This window comes from Lipophrys pholis, assembly GCF_963383615.2.
Source record: "Lipophrys pholis genome assembly, chromosome: 16".
NCBI lineage: Eukaryota > Metazoa > Chordata > Actinopteri > Blenniiformes > Blenniidae > Lipophrys > Lipophrys pholis.
In genome coordinates this window covers 21,916,693-21,937,205 of record NC_137634.1, presented here as the reverse complement: position 1 = coordinate 21,937,205, position 20,513 = coordinate 21,916,693, and the positions used below count along the sequence as shown (strand labels likewise).

General features: G+C 40.5%; 2 protein-coding genes across 2 annotated transcripts; one reads left to right on the top strand and one right to left on the bottom strand.

The window, feature by feature from the left end:
- Positions 1 to 14: 14 nt before the first annotated feature.
- On the bottom strand, positions 15 to 2,218 carry LOC308121659 (uncharacterized protein). The gene is made up of 3 exons (XM_080483039.1): positions 1,899 to 2,218; positions 1,488 to 1,784; positions 15 to 1,224 (listed from the first exon to the last, which is right to left on the bottom strand). Exons 1-3 carry the CDS (start codon positions 2,208 to 2,210, stop codon positions 577 to 579), a joined length of 1,257 nt encoding a protein of 418 aa, XP_080339165.1. The 5' UTR covers positions 2,211 to 2,218; the 3' UTR covers positions 15 to 576.
- A 1,612-nt stretch (positions 2,219 to 3,830) lies between these two features.
- rabgef1 (RAB guanine nucleotide exchange factor (GEF) 1) lies at positions 3,831 to 17,079 on the top strand. The gene is made up of 9 exons (XM_080483035.1): positions 3,831 to 3,900; positions 9,898 to 10,092; positions 10,168 to 10,379; positions 11,130 to 11,296; positions 12,685 to 12,766; positions 12,889 to 13,021; positions 13,187 to 13,278; positions 14,730 to 14,986; positions 15,680 to 17,079. The coding sequence occupies exons 2-9, from the start codon at positions 9,914 to 9,916 to the stop codon at positions 16,097 to 16,099; spliced, it is 1,542 nt and encodes a 513-aa protein (XP_080339161.1). The 5' UTR covers positions 3,831 to 3,900; positions 9,898 to 9,913; the 3' UTR covers positions 16,100 to 17,079.
- Positions 17,080 to 20,513: the final 3,434 nt, after the last annotated feature.

Genomic DNA, 20,513 nt, shown 5'->3' with positions numbered 1-20,513 from the left:
CCGGGTTTCTTCTTCCCCCCTGTTTGTGTGTTTGTTTTAATTTGAAATATAGTGGAAAATCTTTATTCTCATAACACATTGTCACTAGGACAAATTGTATTCAGTGAACAATATTAATTTTACATGGATAGTACAAAAATAAAATATAGAGAAAAAGTAGCAAGAAAGAGAAAAAGTTACATCTCATGCTAGAAGATTTGAGTTAATAGAATAGAATAGAATAGAATAGAATAGTTGATCCCAGAAGTCATCGCAGTTCTAAAGAGGTGCCAGTGAACTCATCGTTCTATTAGAATTTTAAAAAGTGTAAGTGAACATATCACAGTTCCAATAGTATCTTAAAACACGCACGGGAATGGGAAAGCATCGCAGTTCTAATCATATAAAAGCTGCAAGTGAACACATCACAGTTCTTATAATCATTTCAGAAACAGCTCGTTGCCACATGTGAAGCTTGTTAGATTTAAGGGCTTTGCTCAAGGGCAATTTGCAGTTCGTGAGGACAAAGCAGTGGATTCCACTTTCCTCACTGAAATTCTTACGGATTTGAAACACCAATTTCCCACTTGATTTATCTCAGTTTGCCCTCAGTTCAAAATCCTCTGTCTGCCTGAACAGGCCTTGGAGGACTTTCTCAGGTGAAGTGAAGAAGTTTTTGTGTCTCTCCAGGTCCATAGCGTTGATGATACGAGTCACGAGCGCTTGCTGTATGGCCGGAGACTCACAGGCGTGATGCTGCACATTGTGGCTCATGTTTCTCAGAGGTTCAATGACTAACTGGCCGAGCAGGCTGTCCTCTTCCTCCGCGCTGTGTACACTGGAAGAGTCGAGTGTGTTCTTGGGTTTATCATCTACAGAGAGTCTGTTTGTCACATTGAGTACAGAGTCTGCATTAGATACATGAGTTTTACAACATTTCCCAATGCCAGCAGTTACACTGAGTCCACGAGAGTCATTGAGTTTATCAGATGAACCACTGAGGCTGATATTAAAGGGGAGACTGCTGGTGTTGGTCATGTTGGTCATGTTGGTTATGTTGGACGTGTCTGTTTGTATTCGTCCGCTGGCGGCTCTGCTTCTTGTCCTCTCTGGACCCAGAGCTGCAGTTTCCTGGATGTTTCTGCGTAGGTAGGCTGTGTATCCCTGAATTAGGTGGTTGAAGCCCGTCTTATAAGAAACACGCAGCGACCGGACGGATCCTAGTGGAACCGAGTGCAGACGAACCTGTTGGCAGAACAACAGAAATACTCTGTGAGATATGAGTGAGGAGATTAAGCAAGTCAAGTTTGAGATTATAGAGATCAGAGTGGTTCTCTGAATGTGGCTGTGGGTCACCCCTACAGGGCTTTGAGTGCAGCAGCAGCAGCAGAAGAAATCTGGGGTTCAGAGGAATTCATCCAACAGGCATGCTTCACATTTTGGTACAGATTTATGCGACTGATTACATATTTATCATCATTTCAGGATTTCAGTGAAATTGAGCAAACCTGATGGATCCTCATGTGCAGATGAAACGCAGCCCCGGTCAGCCACTGCTGCATGGACACTGTACTCATCCTCTTCTTTGTGGTCATCCTCTCAAAGTGGTCGACCAGCTCCAGCTTCAGCCAGTTGTCGTACAGCTCTGTCGTCTCAGCCATCTTCTCTTCATCGTTGGCGATGCCTGGAATTAGTTGGAGGTAATCCTGGATCATCAAGCCGATTCTCGAAGAGGCGCTGATGCCAAAAATCCTCTCAGTTTTGGTTGTGTGAGTTGAAAGATTGCCCTCAGCTGAGGCTTGGACCTAGGAGAAAAAAATAAATTGCTCTACTTTTTCACACAAAAGACAGATGAATGAGCTCCTCCAGCACTGTAGGTTCCAGAAATGGCTCTGTCAGATCAAACACAGTAGCTTTACCTGGTGGGCAACCTGATCAAAAATCAACGACAACGCCAAAGCAACAACGCCGACGCCTCCGTTGGTGACCCTGCGGCCCCCAAGCGCCGAGGTCAGGTTCAGGTTGAACGCTGCCTGGTGTTCTCTGCTCATGCTCCGCTGTGCATAGTCGTACTGATGCTGCAGAGCTGCTGACGAGTCCAGAGACAGGAAGGTGGTGAGGACGGGATCCAAGGAGACATCGGGGATGATGCTGGCATCTCGAGCCACGAAGAAGAGCTCGTGGACAGTGGCTGGTGAAGGAAGACACAAAGTGCGCCCCATCAGGATCATCGCTGCATTCGTCTGTCTGGACAGTGTGTGTTGAGTCTTATCTGTGGCCAACCCTCTGTGTGTTTACAGGCGTTATCAACATGACCAGTCCAGGAATGACCTCGCAGACCTAAATATAAACTCATGGTGCATTTGCTTGAATTAAGCAAGGCTTGTGCATGCAGCTGCTAAGCTTTAACTCAAGGATAGAATAGTTATTCTGCAGCTTGAGAGCAGTTCTGCCCTTTTGGCATCAACTCAAATCCATTTTTGTGGACTTAAACAGGAATAATCTTCAATTCGCTCACTAGTTTTGAGTCTCTGATTTTTGTGCTAATAAGTCTAATTACTTGATATCAGTAAACCCAAAAGTCTCAGATTTGGTGGGGTTCTAGGACCTCTATGCATACTGATTTAGGAGCGTCTGAATAATTTATTTTAATTTATATGACTTCATGCAGTGACTCTATGAAAATCCTTGACAGCACATCATGCTGCATTATGTTACTCTGTATAGGTCTTTTCAAGTTGAATACATTTTGAATTGTACTAATTATCCGCAGATCATGGTCCATGATCAGGAAAAATATTTTTCTCACAATAATTTTATTCTAATTCAAGCTGGAACATTTTCTGTCGAAGGTCTAAAATTCAGAACTTATTTGGAGTCTGGTACAGCAGCACGAAGTACTGGAAAAATACATTTTAGAGAGGTGTTCGTTAGTGTCATTTATCAACATATGTAGATGATCCAGAAAACCAAAGACTGGCATTTTGACAGAACATCAGTGTCCTTAATGTCACTGAAGAGAAAACACTGTTGGCCCTTCTGTGAACTCCACGATCAGGAGCAGAAGCTCAAATAAGAGTCGAGGAAATGTACTATTGTTCAACAAAAATGTTAAAAGTTAGAATGGCCCAATAAATCAAATGTTTTGTAACAAGTATGATTTTCATTCATATCTTATTTGATGTAGTTGATTGTCTGTTCAATGAGTCTGGAAGACATTTGTTCATACAGTCAAGAGATGGATCACAGGATGAATTCCCCTCTCTAACCAAACTTTGAGAAAAATAATTGATTGATTTTTGTATTGAATCGACATGCAGTTCCACAGTGGAGTGTTATGGGGACCAAAATTGTATTCATAGATCACTTTCAGCTATTGTAATACTTGTTGAAGACAGGCAGATCATTTGATCTGGAGCTTATTCGGGTAGCCATTAGTAGAAAGTTGATACATCCAACACATTTAAAATCGTGACTTGGAATGTGAAACTACAAACTGTCTTCAAGAAAAGATCTTAATTCATTCATTTCAATAGTGCCATTATCCGTACTTTAGTAGTTTAAGTCCCTCACCTTATCGTGAAACATCGTATTAGTTCGGCCTTCTCCGTCAGTCATGTGATCACGGTGTCGTTCAAGTGACGTCATCAAACATTCCTTTACAATTACTCCTCGTTGCGAAAGTAAGTAGACTAAAAGTTCGGTGTATTCATGGGGAAAATTCTCTCCAGTGTGTTTTATCGTTTTGATCAAAATTCAATGTATTAAAAAAAATATCCGTGAAACATTTGTTTATTTTGCGCGTTCAGGAGATTTCCGGGTTAACGCGGTGACGTCACTGTCCGATCCTTGAATGAGTAGGAAGACGAGGAGGAGGAGGAGGAGGTTTGTGTCTGTTTCTGCTCGCTGAAAACACAATAGGTGAGTACCGTAGCAGCTCTGTAGCTTCAGGAAACATCCATAAAGTTAAACGTAAGTCATCTGGAGGCGCGATTGTATTTATTGGCCGCTGCGATTCATTTTAGCAGCTGACCACACCTGAGCTGCATTGGTTCAGCTGCACGAGCTGGAGATAAATGACAGCAAAGCCTGAATGAATCATGATTCTCAGACACTATGGTGGTTTGAGTGTAATATAAATGCACACTGATCAGTTAGACCCTCTCCATGCTTTCACACGGATTCACAGTCATGTCAGTGACATGTTATGGCGTCTGCAGCCACCAGATCGTCACCCAGGGAAGATTTCACTCTGCCACATTAAGTTGGTAAATATTTGATCTGACTGTTGTTATCTGGAGCTTCAGAGACTCATCTGGAGAAACTGGAGCCGATCTGGAGACGTAAAGTGCGATAACACTGTAATAACAATGTTATCGGAATGAAAGAGTCAATAAGAGCCCAATGTTTTTAAATAAACCTCTATAAGGTTCATGTGATTATAGATGTTGTGGTTGCTATTAGAATTTCGGATGTTTCTATCTCTGGTTATCCCCATTATATTTGTTTTATTAATAATAAATTAGTTTTACTAGTTTCAAACTTGGCGCATTGTAGTGTCTTGAAGCAGCCCTAACTGTAAGCTTCAGTAAATAGAAAAGTCTTGAGTCTGGCCTTAAAGGTAGAGACTGTGTCAGCTTCCCTAACTGAAACTGGGATCTGGTTCCACATAAGAGGAACCTGAAAGCTAAAAAACTCTGCCTCCCGTTCTACTTTTAGAAAACCCAGGAACCTGCAGTAAGCCAGCACTCCGAGAACGAAGTGGTCTTCTGGGGAGATATGGGACTAACAGTTCTTTAAGATATGATGGAGTCTGGTTGTTAAGAGCTTTATAAGTTAGCAGGAGGATTTTAAATTCTATTCTAGATTAAACAGGGAGCCAATGAAGAGAGGTTAGTGTTGGAGTGACGGGATCTCTGATGCTGGTTCTTGTCAGGACCGTCGCTGCAGCATTTTGAATCAGTTGAGGACTTTTTAAGCAGTTATTGTTTCACCCTGATAATAAGGAGTTACAGTAGTTACTCTCGAAGTAACAAACGATGGATTAGTTTTTCAGCGTCACTCTGAGTCAGCATGTTTCTAATGTTGGAAATATTACGTAGGTGAAAAAAGGCAGTGCTGCAGATTTCTTTAATGTGGAGTTGAAGGATAAATCCTGGTCCAAAAGAACTCCCAGGTTCCTCACAGTGGTACTGGAGGACAAAGTGATACCATCTAGTGTTATTAAATCTTTAGATAATTTCTTTCTCAGATGTTTTGGGCCAAATATAATAATTTCAGTTTCATCCGAGTTCAGGAGCAGGAAATTACGGCTCATCCAACCTTTATGTCTTCAAGACAAGCTTCTAGTTCAGAAAGTTGGTTATTATCCTCTGGTTTCATAGATAAATCTGCATAAAAATGGCAGTTAATGGAGTGTTTTTTAATAATATTCCCTACGGGAAGCATGTACAAAGTGAAAAGTATAGGACCTAAGACAGAACTCTGTTGTACTCCATGTTTTAATTCAACAGTCTGTCAGGTTTGGCATAAAGTCTGTGTCATATGCTCATAAAACCACAATATCTTCTCTGCACCCTTCAGATTATGCTTTTTAACTATTTTCCTCCATATTTTTAGAGTCACATTTACCCGAGGATTGTCTTTATCTTGGAGGTTATTTATCAATTTCTTATCTGCTGTTATGGCTTGTAGTGGTGGTCCTCTAGATTCTGCCTGTTCTATTTCCTTCTATCTAAATCTCAATTGTGGATCGCAAACACGCATGAATGTCCTTAACTGTGCTGCATAGTAATTCCTTACATTTGGTAAAGTTACACCCCCTTTGCCTTTTGACAACTGCATAATTTTGTATAGTTGGATTAGATTAGTTAGATTAAAGAAGAGGTTCCACCGAGTGATGTCTGAGTTTAATTCTGAGTTTAGGGGGACATAATTAGCTTTGAATAATCTTGTGTGAGGTTAACTCCGAAGTATTTAATTGCCTTTGAGTCACCTCTCAGACCATATTTATTTAATAGCTGCTTTGGTGGATCAAAGTTGAGGGTTAAAATCAGTTTTGTTTGTTTTTTAACTTTTAGTCTGAGTTTTGGCTAAATGTTTCCAGGGATGACGTTAATGCTGGGAGGGAAATAAAGGTTTAGGTAAAAAGAAAAAAAATGAACACACCATCCTGTAATCTCTGTGGATTGTCTCGTAGATTGACTGAGAGGCTCAATCAAGAGAGCAAAGAGGAGCAGTGAGCAGGAACATTCTAATGTGAAGGGTTTTGAAGTTTTACCATTTATTTAAATTCTTGCAGTCGGGTTTTTGTCGCTGGCTTGGAGGGCTTGGATGAGGGTTTTGTGGAAGACAAATGTGTCTCGTACCTTATACAGAAAGGTCCATCTGACTGACTGAAATCTGTTCTCTGTGTCTCGTCCCATAAGCATCGTTTGTGTCTTGTTTAGATGTGAGCCCCACATGATATGTAATGTCCTTCTCAAACTGTCTCCGGTCTGTCTCTGGTGGATGAGGGACAGTAGAATGTTCCCTATTCTTTTAGCTAATATAGACATAAATGTTTTATAATCTACATTTATTAAGGTTTTATTTTGTTCCTGTGTAACTGTAGGTAGATCTAAGGAATACAGAAATGTTGTGATTTTATTTATATTATCTATTTTTGGCTGTAAGTTGAGTTTCTTGTAGTATTCTTCAAAACTATGTTGGATCTCTTCTTTTCTTTGTTCGGGAACGTCTTATTTTAGTTATGCTCTTGTCTACTTGCTGTTTCCTCAATCTATAAGCTAATAATTTCATTGCTTTACTACCTGGCTCAAACTGTCCCTGTTTTAGAAATACCTTTTCTTTAGAAATTCTTTTTAACTTCCTCTGAATTTATCTCATCTATCTCATTTTGCTGATCGCACTATTATGAGGTTTCACTTCATCTTTATGTTGTTTTTGTAGGTTTTTATTTTAGCGATTTAAATTGTTTAATTTCTCTTGTTTACGCTTCTTTAGTAAAGAAGAGTATGAAAAAATTTTTCCTCTCAGCACCGCTTTGTAAGTGTCCCATGGAACAGGGGGGGTAAATAAATCAAATTTCTGATCCGTTATCAAGTCACTTACAAGTAAAGATTTGGATCAAAGTGAACAAATATTTAACAATCCACATTTGATTGTTGTGGGATTTTGTTTATTTATGGAGGCAGTTTTGATTATTATCAAATTTCTATGATTATCTCCTCCTGTGGAATTAAGTTGGTCTGAGATAAAATGGTCGTGGAACAGACATAGTCTCCACATGATGTGTAATCATTTTGTTGTTCGAGGGCGAGGAGGCAGCAGGAAGAAACTTTTGCTTTGATAACAGACGATGGGAATGTTATTGACGGAAAAGGCCAGTGGGGGGCGCTGGAGGAAGCAATAACCCCTGACTGCGGAGCGGAGCAAACGTTTAGGAATGTAGGCAGAGTCAAATATTTGAGGCATTTACGGTCCGGAGAGTGAAATGGAGAGAAACTAAAGGCCAATTCATCTTCCATCAGAACAAGAAGAAAGTTCGGCACTCCAGGGTCTTGCCCATAGACGTTATTAAGGGTAGACGCCTCGTTCCGTGCTGGAGAGTGATGCGGCATCGCCGCCATATTGGATGGGGCATCTCGCGCTTGGGTAGCGCCAGAGTCAACGGGAGTTAACACAGAACAAGCAACTTTGTCCGTGTTTTGTTTACAAAAACTTGAAGGAAGCTGAAGAGAACCGAGCAGTAGACCTTTCTAAAGCCTTTATTTGAATGTGAACCTCAGTCTGATGATGTATTTGATATGCCATATAAAGATGTGTGCATCATTAATCTGCTCTTATTAAAATCTGTCCCTTGTTTCAGCAACTCTTTTTAGACATAATCACACATACACTTTTCACACATTATAAATAGATAGATAGATAGATAGATAGATAGATAGATAGATAGATAGATAGATAGATAGATAGATAGATAGATAGATAGATAGATAGATAGATAGATAGATAATAGAAACCCAGGATTTACAGCTTCGAACCCTTCAGACGGCAGAAGTGTAGCAAAAGTCACGTGTAAAAAAAAAACAAGCAAATTGTGAAACTGCGTGACTGGTAACTGGTGAGTTGTCCGTATTTTCAGCACTTGTATTCAAATACATTGACTTTTCAGATTCAGGTTCACGTTGACAAATCCTTTTACACATTGACAACTCTGACTTCAGACAGACAGATTGAGGTACAGACAGACAGATTGAAGTACAGACAGACAAGTCTCCATACACATAGACAAGTAGTTTTGCCACAATAATACCCCCATAGGTGTTAACGGATTCCAGGGGTTGTTTTGCACATGTTAATGTGGATTTGATTCCCGGTGGAGTCGCCCTTGTGACAAGTGGGCTTGTATAATGAATGTGTTATGAGTCGTATTTTAATCATGTTTAGCATGTAGCCTCGCTACTGTTTGAGCCCCGCAGCTCGTTATCATGTCGAAGGGCTGATTTATGTGATGCACATGAAAGCATCACGCAAATGACGTTAAAAGAGGCATATAAGAGGCATCTTTTAAGTTCAATACACACACACAGAGGCAGACAGTCAGTTCCTACTGCAGCTGTAAATCAACTTCACACGTTGAATCAGCATTTTTCTGTTTGTGAGAATTATCAATTACGTATATTATTGTCACAATATCTCAACTGTGCAGAAGTAGCGCCTGCTCACACAGAAGCAACAAGGTTAGTATTTTTTTAACCCTGGAACACAAAAGGGGGATTTTCACTCAGGCAATTACTGACATTTGGTTGTGTGAATGCTGATTCTCAGAATTATTGGCATTTTTTGACTCGCTTCGGTACTTGCAGCCTGACCAATTTGAACCATTCGAGTATGAAAATATGCAGCTTTTTTTTAAGAAATTCTTGCTATGTTGAAACTTTTTAATATCGTAGACCTTTTTTAAAATATTTTTACTTTGTGACTTTCTTTTTTTAAATTGAATTGAATTTATTTCGGCAGTCTTCAGCTTGTACTTCTTAAAACTTTCACCAATTTAAACAATTCAACTTTTAAAACATTGAACTTATTTTGCCATTATTAACTGAACATTCTTAATAAAAGCAACCGCTGTTCGTAACGGAACAGGGAAGCAAGAGAAACAGGACATCGAGTAATTCCCTGATGCGTCAGTGAAAGCACATTGCTTAAAGCAGTATTCCAGCATTCCAGCATTCCTTTCAAACCTATAGAATAAGTGTGTATTTTGAGAAATATGCAGAGATGGTGTGTGTGATACTGAGAAGTGAGAGGCTTCTCCTTTAAAGAAAACACTAAAGCAGAAATAATTCCAGATTTCAGCTACTTTCTTACAGTCATTTTAGCCATTTTCACTTTGGGGTCTGTACATTGCGTGTTGGCGTGAATGTCTGTTACTGAAGTCTCTCTATGTTTTCCATGATGACCGAATTTCTCCTTCCATGTTTGTTGGGACACACTATGACACAAAGACAGGACAAGTGAGGGAAATGGGCACGAGGGCCAGGAGTGAGGAGTTGCATTATGGGTAACGGTGCAGACGGGGAATGAAAATTACAATCTTTATGCAACAAATTGTTATATAATAAATTCAAATTATTCTTCATCACACCTCAGTTTATTTCAGGCAAACCAGTCGGGATTGGAGTGTTTTTGGGTGTTAGATTTGAGACATGCAAACTGTCTGGATGTTTTGTGTGTGTGTGTGTGTGTGTGTGTGTGTGTGTGTGTGTGTGTGTGTGTGTGTGTGTGTGTGTGTGTGTGTGTGTGTGTGTGTGTGTGTGTGTGTGTGTGTGTGTGTGTGTGTGTGCGCCCATCAGTCCAAACAGTCGCGGCGCCTCCAAACATACTAACGAGACAATGAATTTTTCATCGCAGGTCAAGGTTTCGCGCTATGAGTCAGCGGCCGGAGCGACGCGGGATACACGTGGACCAATCGGACCTGCTGTGTAAGAAGGGATGCGGTTACTACGGCAACACAGCTTGGCAGGGCCTGTGCTCCAAGTGCTGGAGGGAGGAGTACCAGCGGGTGCGGCAGAAACAGATCCAGGACGACTGGGCCTTGGCAGAGAAGTGAGCGGCTGCGATGCGGCGGCACCTCGTTCTCCTCAAACCGGATTGACTCGACTCGACTTTCTCCCCGTCCAGGTTGCAGAGGGAGGAGGAAGCGGCGTACGCCAGCAGCCACGGAGCGCAGACGCAGTCCCACTCCCAGGCTGCGGCGCCGCAGCAGCACCCGGGACACGTCTCCCTGGGACCCTTCTCCAAGTTTGAGGAGAAGAAGACGAATGAGAAGACGAGGAAAGTGACCACTGTGAAGAAGTTCTTCAGCCCTTCGTCACGCACCGCTTCCAAGAAAGGTTGGACATTCAGCATCGTGTTGCTCCAAGACCCCTGAAATTACGTTTCTGGGGATGTTGTGGATTTGTTGACATTTTCTGTGTCTGTTGGCACTGAGGAGAAACTGCACATTCCTCTAATGGATGCAGAATGAATGAACATCCTCGCATACAGGAGGGTTGATCAGACATTTAAAAAGAGGTTAATTGAACTAGCGATATTGTTTTCAGCACTGATAAATAAATAAACAATAAGTTCTTAGAAACTTTATTGTAAACAAATGGAAAGTAAGGTAGTCTTTAAGTTTCAAGGTTTAAACACATCTTTGTAGCGGCTGTGGCTAAGTAGGCAGAGTGGAAGATTGCAGGTTCGATTCCCCATCTCCTTTCCACATGTCGAAGTGTCCTTGAGCAAGACTTCAGACTGCTCCTCCTGTATGGATAGAGTGTCTTACATGGCAGCCCCTCCATTAGTTTGTTTCTCTCTGGTGGCCTAGTATTTCGGATTCTGCCCGGGTTCGATTCCCAGGAACACCTTCGGGGGCAGTGGTGGCCTCGCGGCTGGACAAGCAGACTTGGGATCAGAAGTTTGCAGGTTTGAATCCCACAGTTCAGGACATAAACTGGCCCGTAGTTTTAGAGTTTACTAATGTAGGATCCCACAATTCCTGCATCCGCTGGAAAACGTTGGTTGTGAATGTCTTTAGTGGGTGACGATACCTCTTCTGGATGAAAATACACGTGTTTGTAAATGTGCTTGTTCGTTGACAGAAAACCAGGAGGGGAAGACGCCGAGTCCATCAACGAGCCGCCGGGCCAGCTTCGACACAGACCAAGTCTCCAGAGACTTCTTGGACTTCCTGAAAACCCTCCAGAAGCCCGGCAGAGAGGTCCACAAGCAGTGCAGAGCCTTCATCTTGAACATGTCCAGCAAGAAAGTGTGTGAGAATTACTATCATTAATACACTTTTCAATCAATGTTACAAGTAAATGATAGAAGGTGATACAGATCTACATACATGAGACTACACAGCGAGTTACTACAAATCTGAATTAAAGCTGAAAGCAAAGTGACCTTGACTGGGATTTTAGAGAAACTTTCACAGATGTGAAATCTTGTGTTCCGTCTTTGGTCCAGACACTAAAACTTATTTTGAATTATGAATAATTAAAACCCTTTAGGATGTCCTCAACCTTTATAAATTTTACTAATTGAATTGTGTTGTGTCTGATCCCAGCTGATTAAATTTAAAAGCGTTTTACCCACTGAACAGGTCGTCAGTCCATCACAGGGAAAACAGAGAGACAGTCTTAAATATCGGAAACATTTTTGGAGCCCACCCAGCTCTGCAGTAGAATGTCAAACTTGATTGAAATACAAGACTAAGATGATTTTCCTTGAAATATTTATTACGGAAATGGAACAATTCAATACGGACATGGGCTAATGGCAATAAAGTGCTTATCAATTATGCATGTGAACAAAACAAAAAAAAGAAGTCATTGTTCTGTTCATCACAGCTGCTCTCTTGATATTTTTAAAGAACAGCAGAAAGCAGAAGTCTAAAGATGTCCACAGTGTCTCTTCCACATTTATGCAACATGTGCAAGAAAGCATGAGCAAACAGTTCAACACAGATGAGTCAGTACTAATCGTGTGGCTGTGATTTTACAGTATCCACCCAAGACATCATGAAAACATCTATGATTAGATTAGATTAGGGTGGAGTAGAAATACTGGATGTGATGGCAGATTCTCATTTTGTAGCTTTAGTGCTGATGTTCCAGTGGAGCTTCACTCCCTTAATAAGTTTTAAAAGTTTGAAGTCAGATGGAGACACAACCTCCAATGGAAAACAAACTTCATGTCAAAACTGGGTGAATATAAGTCAAACAAATGAAGAATGGCAGAATTTTATCACTCTTAATTGTCAGTTTTGATATATATATATATATACACATAGATACACATTTCTATAAAAAAAAAAATATATATATATATATATATATATTATTTATTTTATTTTTTTTATAGAAATGTGTATCTACGTTATAATAATACCATCTGTCCACTTATTGTATTTTTGTCATCCAATCAAGTGGTGGAAAAAATAGACAATTTATGCTTATAAATAACTGAATTTTAGTTGTTATTCTGCTTTGAATTCATTGGAAACAAACTCACATGAACGCTCCAAACATTGCAATGTAGAAGTGTTTGACAGCTGAAACCCCGAGCTTGGCCTCACGTTGACTTCATGAGTTTGCTCTGGCAGATTAAAACACCAGTCACCACATTTTGACCCCTGACCTCTGGTCTCAACAGGACCTGGGTGCTGACGAGCTCTCGGAGTGCGTCCAGGATTTCTACCAGGGCATGGCCGACCGCCTGCTGAGCCACTTCAAGGGTCAGTTCAAGCAACATTCAACTGGTATCAGAAGCTGTGAACGAATCTGAGACGTGGCGGGAGCCAGCAGGTGGCAGCACGGCGTGCGAACGAACCATCCTGACGCCTCCTTTGTTCACCAGGATCTTCAGAGTCTGTGGAGCAGGTGATGGACCAAGTGGAGAAGTACATCATGACTCGTCTGTATAAGAGCGTCTTCTGCCCAGAAACCACTGACGATGAGAAGAAGGACTTGGCCACGCAGAACAGGATAAGGTAAACCTCCCTCACTGAGGAAGAACAGCCGTTTGTCACCCATGGGTGCAATTTACTGCAACCAGTGTGTACGACTACATCAGTTCCCAGACAGAAAGGAAAGTAACGAACAAGAAGAAGGTTGGGGCTCTCCCTGCTGAACGCTGTCTATTCTGTGGTCTGCAGGGCTTTACACTGGGTCACCATCCAGATGCTGTGTGTGTCTTTCGATGAAGAAATCCCCGAAGTGTCCGAGAACGTCGTCAAAGCAATAACAGGTATCAGCGTCCCCCAACTTAAAGTCCCAGTGGACCAGAGCTCATTGCATTTTTCTTTCTGTGGCAGAAAGAGTTTAATCATTTGAACCAGGGACCGACCTACTTGACTATACAGCGCAATTAGATTTAATTAAGACAACAGTCAACATTTGCAATATTACAAGCATAAAGAGTAGGAAAGAAATGTTTGTTTTTGTTGTGACAATGCTTCTTAATGTTAAAACTCATAGTGCATGGGAATCCTTCTCATTTCTCTTTTAAATGGTGCCACGTTTACAAGGAAATGCATTTGTGGGATGAGCAACAGAGCTGAGTATGAATGGGATGCAGCAATGACATTTCTATATCTATCTATCTATCTATCTATCTATCTATCTATCTATCTATCTATCTATCTATCTATCTATCTATCTATCTATCTATCTATCTATCTATCTATCTATCTATCTATCTATCTTTTTGTTTCGTGCAGCCCGCATCCTGAGCTCCTTTGCTCATCCAACAAATGCATATTTGTTACAAATGTGACACTTTAAAAGGAAGATAAACATACTTTTCAATAAAAATAGAATTTGAATAAATTGTTTCTTTACATCCACGAAAAGATGGAATCCACAATATCTTATATAAAAATGGAGAAACACAGGAAGTTCAATTAATCAATGGTTTGAAAATGAAGTTTTTTTATAACAAAAAATTAATAAGGCAAGACAAGTAATGTTTACACATTTATTACTATGATGCACTATTATTACAGTTTTATTACACTGAGACTTTTCTATCGTACTTGTTTTCATTTCACATAAACCAGTGTAGTGGTCAGTCCTGGTGCTGAAATGCACCTCGATTTTGGATTATTGTAAGTATAGCTCATTTTCTAGCTGTCAGATTACCGATTTTGTTGTGTTGGTCAATTGTAAGTTAGTGGAGATCTCAGTTTGTTTGTCTTTTAATTTGTTTCCGGCAGTCATGTCCATTATAGATAACAGGTACCATCATGAAGAATGCCTGTCGGTGTACCTAGATATATTTGTAGTTTCTGGTGATTCGTTGATCTTCGCAGCTTTAAAGGAGTCATATTATGCAGCTTTTCAACTCTTTCTGAACTGGACTGGCTCCGCCCACACATGCCCATCTTGGGAAGAGGAGGAAGTACTTCCTCTCGTGGTGCCATGTGCCAGAACAGAGCTACCTAATTGTAGGAGGAGTCAGGGGGAGGGCCTACCTTGATTGGGATTGGCTGAACCCCCGATGACACTATATAGGGTTTGATTTCTGATTGGCTGGTTGGAGCAACACACTTTGTGAAAACTGAAACAAGCCAGGGAGAGAGAGGACAGTCTTTCTTCACTTCTGGGGCGTCATTCCAGGCATGGAGACGATTATTACTGTTGGAAAACCTTTAGAAAGTGAACTTTGTACAACATGACCCCATTAAAACGTCCCTTCAGATATCATCGAGATGGACTCGAAGAGGGTTCCTCAGGACAAACTGGGCTGCATCACACGCTGCAGTAAACACATCTTCAGCGCCATTGGGATCAACAAGAACGAGCCGGCCTCCGCCGACGACTTCCTCCCAGCGCTCATCTACATCGTGCTGAAGGCGAACCCGCCGCGGCTGCAGTCCAACATCCAGTACATCACTCGCTTCTGCAACCCCAGCAGGCTGATGACCGGCGAGGACGGATACTACTTCACCAACCTGGTCCGTCCTCCTCTCCTCTCCTCTCCTCTCCTCTCCTCTCCTCTCAGATTTAATGAGTCTTACAGTCTCGCTTCTTTTTCACAAAGTGACGTTTGTTTTCAGGCAGCTGTGGACAAAAGTGTGACCGCCCACATCAAATTATTCTGAAAAAAAAGTGGCAAATTATGAGAGACATCACAGAAAGTTGTAGTATTGGAATCAGATCAAGCAACTTGTGCTCGTTAACTATAACAATATGTGAATGATAATATCTTAATTGTTAATTTGAGCCGTTAAAATAAACTGTCTTGGGAATTACAGCAAGTATTTACAAATATTATAGAGAAAGAAAATGTAGAAAAAATTTGCATAAAATGAGCAATTGTTAAAAGTTAACTGAAGAAATATGTTTTTAATTGTTGCTCATTCAGTTATGAATAAAGAATGAGGCTTTAATAATTCAGTTTCTGCTCAGTTTTAAGTTTCTAGCCGAGGCTGTAAAAACAAATAGAAGCTTAAAGAAATATTAAAAATGATAAATTGAATATTTTTTGATCATATTTTTTGAATCTTGTACGGTTCTGCTTCATCCTGTATGCTTCAGGCTACCACTGTCCCTGACAGTGTATATAGATTATTAATAAGTTAAAGCAATTAGGAATCTGTTGAATCAGTTTGAATATCAGTTGTGTTCTTTATTTGTTTAATTTTCAGTGCTGTGCTGCGGCCTTCATCGAGAAGTTGGACGCTCACTCTCTCAACCTCTCCCCGGAGGAATTTGAGCGCTACATGTCGGGCCAGGCCTCGCCGCGGTTCAGCGGCTCGGAGGGCGACCAGTCGGGCGGAGGATCGGGAGCCGGGCACGAAACCACCAACCCCGCCCTGGCCCAGCTCAACAACAACCTGGAGCTGCTGTCGGGCCTCAGCCGCCGGCAGGAGGCGGTGGCGAAGGCCGCCCAGAGCCTGCAGGCCGACCTGCTGTCCTGGACCGAGAGCGTGCAGCGGGAGGTGAACGACATCCTGGAGAAATATCCTCTGGAGGTTCTGCCCTGCACAGTCTCGGCCATCGACGACAACAACATAGACGATCACAACCTGCCGCTTCCTCTCACACCCCAGGTGTTTGCTGGGTAGTCGGGCGAAGAATCATTTCTTACGCAATAAAGGTACTACCGTAAAGTGTGTTTAGCGTAGGTTATAATATAGTAACGTAACGCACAAATCTCAGACCTGTGAAGTTTAGAGTGCTCGGTCACATTTACAACCCCAACATTTCCTCCTAAATGCACAAAAAAAAAAACACAGATTTCACAGCGTCATGGCTGACCCAGGCCCCGTTTCCTCAACGTTTCAGGTGAAAACTCACCGTTTTTGGGATTTCATTTCAGAAAAGTTGTGGGTTTACATGGCAACATTTTGAAAACGATGTTCGTTTCCATGAAAACGGTAGAAACACTGAATACGATGTCGGTAGCATGCCAGGCCACGAGTTGGCCGTGTTGTTTGTTTTTGTAATGAAACCTCACGCCCATGCGCACAGAGAAAAAAAAAACGCCGTAATATTAACAATGGGAGTAAACCGACATACAGTATGTATGGGCAGACGATAAAGTTGGATTGGTTGGATAAAAACGATTTATTACAGCCGCAGCAGCAGCAGCAGCGTTTCAGAAAAATGACGTTTCACCCCGTTTCCAAAAAGTTGTGTTTTCAGTGACTCAGAGCGCCGACGTCATGTTAACAAACCCCCAAAACGCAAGTCAAGTTTTTCATTTTCACTTTAAAACGTCGTGCAAACGGGTCCTGAGCTCATGAACTTAACTGACTTAACAGTTGTTATATCTAACTGGGCAGGTGCTAAACATTAAAAAGTCTGTATTAAGCTTAAATGTCGACTAAATGGTCTCTTGTCAAGCGTACGTATTTGTTTGAAACTAAGCAATTTCAAAATAATTTTGGGAAAAAAATCTTACTTCTCATGAGCAAAGGCGCTTCTTTAGAAATGCTTTATCAGATCGAGTGAAATAAAAGATACAAATATAAAGAGTGTAAGTAGCAACCAAACATTCGCAGCTAAAAACCGAGTATTCAGTCTCGCGTCAAACAGCCCCCCCAAAAAAATGCAATTATTTTCACAAAGTTAATATTGTTGGTCAGCGTAAATGTTATCTTATATATTTATTTTATGATAAATCCATTCAGTAAAATAGAAACTCATTACATTTTATTCTAGCAGTTAATGTGCCTGAAATAAAATAAATTAGATATACATCAAAAGACTTTTTTTTTAATCTGTAACATTTATTTTATTCACCATAAACACACCAAGAATTTAATGTTTTAATGTTTGTGTAAAATGTTTTGTATTGAGTTTTATTGCACCTAAGATGAAACCTGTTTTCACGACAGCTGTGGTGTTCTGCTTCACACGTGATACTAAAGTTGGAGTGATTTTTCTTTTTTTTAACTCTCTTATCAGACCTAAATCTTTTTTTTTTATTTTAATTTTTTTAACCTTTGTTAATTTGGTGGATTGTTTTTTTCATTGATTCGACTAAATAACAGCAACGTCATTTCATTTCTTGATATATTTATATGCGGGGAAACACAGCCGAGGGGACAGAATCAAGTCACATCATTTCATCAGATTCACTTAAAGTAACACAATTATTCTGTTTTAATTTCACCGTCCTCAAACATGGACTTCTCTTTGTCTGATGTACTGTATCAAGAAAAACAGGTTGGCGTTTTACTCCTGAGCCTGTTAAAAATACTACCAATGTTCATTTTGCATTGCTTTCATGAAGTTTCAGTGTTTGTAATGAATTTCATGTCGCTTTTATTTCTAAAGATTAGCAGATTAGCCGAGTGTGGACTGAACACGTGAAAAGCCTCCAAATGTTGGAGCCACGTGAAATAATTTATTTTTATTTTATGACAGTGGAAGAATTACATTAGGTTAAATGTGTTAATCCGCTGTTGAAAATTGTCCACAAGTTTACTTTGCTGCTCCTGTTTTGAGAAAAATCTGTCAAGAAATAGATAAATAAAAATGTTTTATCCAGCTAAAAAATGGTTTTAATTAGTATTTTGATCCAATATTCATCCATAATAATTAGACCAGGTGTAAGAACCGTTTTAAATTAAGATAAAAATCAAACAACAAAACAAAAAACATAAAAGAATATATTAAATAAAATCTTTCTCAGATGGATTAAACTGACATTCATGAAGAAAACTGAACATTACAAAAGATGCTTATTGACTGTACTTACTGGAAAAGTGTGTAAATGCTTTTTTTTTTTTTCCATTTGAGTGAAATAATAAATTAAAAGCATTAAAATAAAAAAAGTGAATCTTGTTTTTATTCAGAGCTGTGGTGATTCGGCTGGTTGATGTTTCACAAAATTAAAAAATCTTGTTTGGAAGTTAAATGTTCAACTTCTTCTAGGTTCCTATATATTTTTACATTTCTCTTCATGATGAATAGAATTTTCTCTATGAAATTTACGATCTTTACTATACAGCACATTGTTTGGCTTGAGCTTCACGTGATCGGCTTTTTCTCACACTCTTTACTCATGGACAGCACGGAAGAGGTGAAGAAGAAAGAACAAGCATGATGGATTTCAACTTAAAAGCATCGGTTCAACGTGCATGTGTTTGGAATGTGGAGAGAAGCTGGAGTCGCTGCTGATACAAAATGAGAATGTGGAAACTTCAGACCGATTCAGTGTCTCCAGTTCATCTCACATGCATGGTTTTCAGGAGAACACGGAAAACTCCACACAGAAAGGCCCGGATGGTAATAAATAAATAAATAAATAAATAAATAAATAAATAAATAAATAAATAAATAAATAAATAAAAGGCCACATCGCTTGATCAGCGTCAAACTTGACAAATTGCAGCACAGACCGGCCCTCGTCACTCCCATCCCATTACTTTTACTCGTTCTGCCGTTTGGGGGCGAGGCTTGATGGGCCTCAAAGTTGACATGTCCAGTCAGAGTCTGGTCCTCGACACAACCATGTGATGGTTCCCACTCGTAACGCCGTTTGAGAGCGTGGCAATGGTCAAGAACGCCATGGAACAGGAAGTGTAATGCAAATAGACTGAACGTGATCAGATTGAGTGTGTGTGTGTGTGTGTGTGTGTGTGTGTGTGTGTGTGTGTGTGTGTGTGTGTGTGTGTGTGTGTGTGTGTGTGTGTGTGTGTGTGTGTGTGTGTGTGTGTCTTCTCACCAACTAAACTAAAATGAATGTTAGAAATGCCATATATGCTCACACAGAAAGGCCCCCCCCAAAACCTGGAATCCATCGGGGGTATTCTCACAGTAAATCTGTGTTTTTGCACACCTCTCCAGCCAGATTGATTTTTGCTCCATTAAAGTCATTAAAATGTGAAGAATGATTCCTGCAGAGCTTCTCACTGCTGATCAGAGGTTTGTATCTTGGATATCACGAGCCGCTGGTATCTGACTCTTCCTTTGTCCACCCCTGCTGTGTTTTCTGTCTCCTGATGTGCGAGTCAGTGAGTTTCTTTCATAATTTTTTTTTATAGCTCTGGTTCTTTATGTTGCTTTCTGGTGGCCTCCACACATGAAAAGACAGACTGAAATGAAAGCGGGACTCCTCCTGCCCTTTCATGTGCCCACAATCCCAGCAAATGGACCCACCTGGGCTGTAAGTTTCACCTGCTGGCTTCTGCTTCACTTACTCCCGCGTGTCTGAAAGAGGAGAGCATCTCTCCATGTGTCTGCTCGCGTTTTGACCTCCAACTCAAACAATCCAAACACCCCGAGCAGCAGACGCACCACATTTCATTTATATCGACTTTAGAAAATGTCACCTTGGATTTCTGCATTTTCAAGCCGCTTTCATTAAAATGCTTCGTAGCTCATTTAACACGACTCCAGAACATTTCGACTTGCAGGCTTACTGTTGTTTTGTGCAACCTTTTCTGTTTGATCAACAGCAAAATGACTGCAGCCATATTTGTGAGGCGAATAGAAGAGTGAGACAAGAAAGGATTGTTGTCTCCTCTGCAGACTGGCGACAGGACAGAGTCCATTAACTCGTGCGTGTTCATCTCTTTTTGCTCATTTTATCTCCCTTTTGTACCAAATGTGGCAGTTTTCTCATTTTTCCTGTTTATTCCAAATTAACAATGATGATTTAAGGGAAATCAAAGTCATTGAAATCAGTGTGGATATTGACAAAGCATCACATTGGAGTGAAAAGTAGCTCATCAAAACCATTGAACATCATTCTTTTTCTTAAGAGGCGTAATAATCTGAGGCACACGGAGGTTAAACCCTTTAGGTGAAGCTCACAAGCAACTTTACATTTCTCTGCGGTATTCGTTAAAAATGAACAGCGGTATATCAATGGCGGTTACTAAAAGCGTGAATGTATAGTTGTATATATATTAAGATGTGTCTCAGTGGAAATTAGGAGAAAATTAGGAATAATGTCTCTTTCGCATTCAGACTTTTATCTATTATCTCTCACCTTAAAGTCAATACAAAGGCATCGTGTGTGTAGTG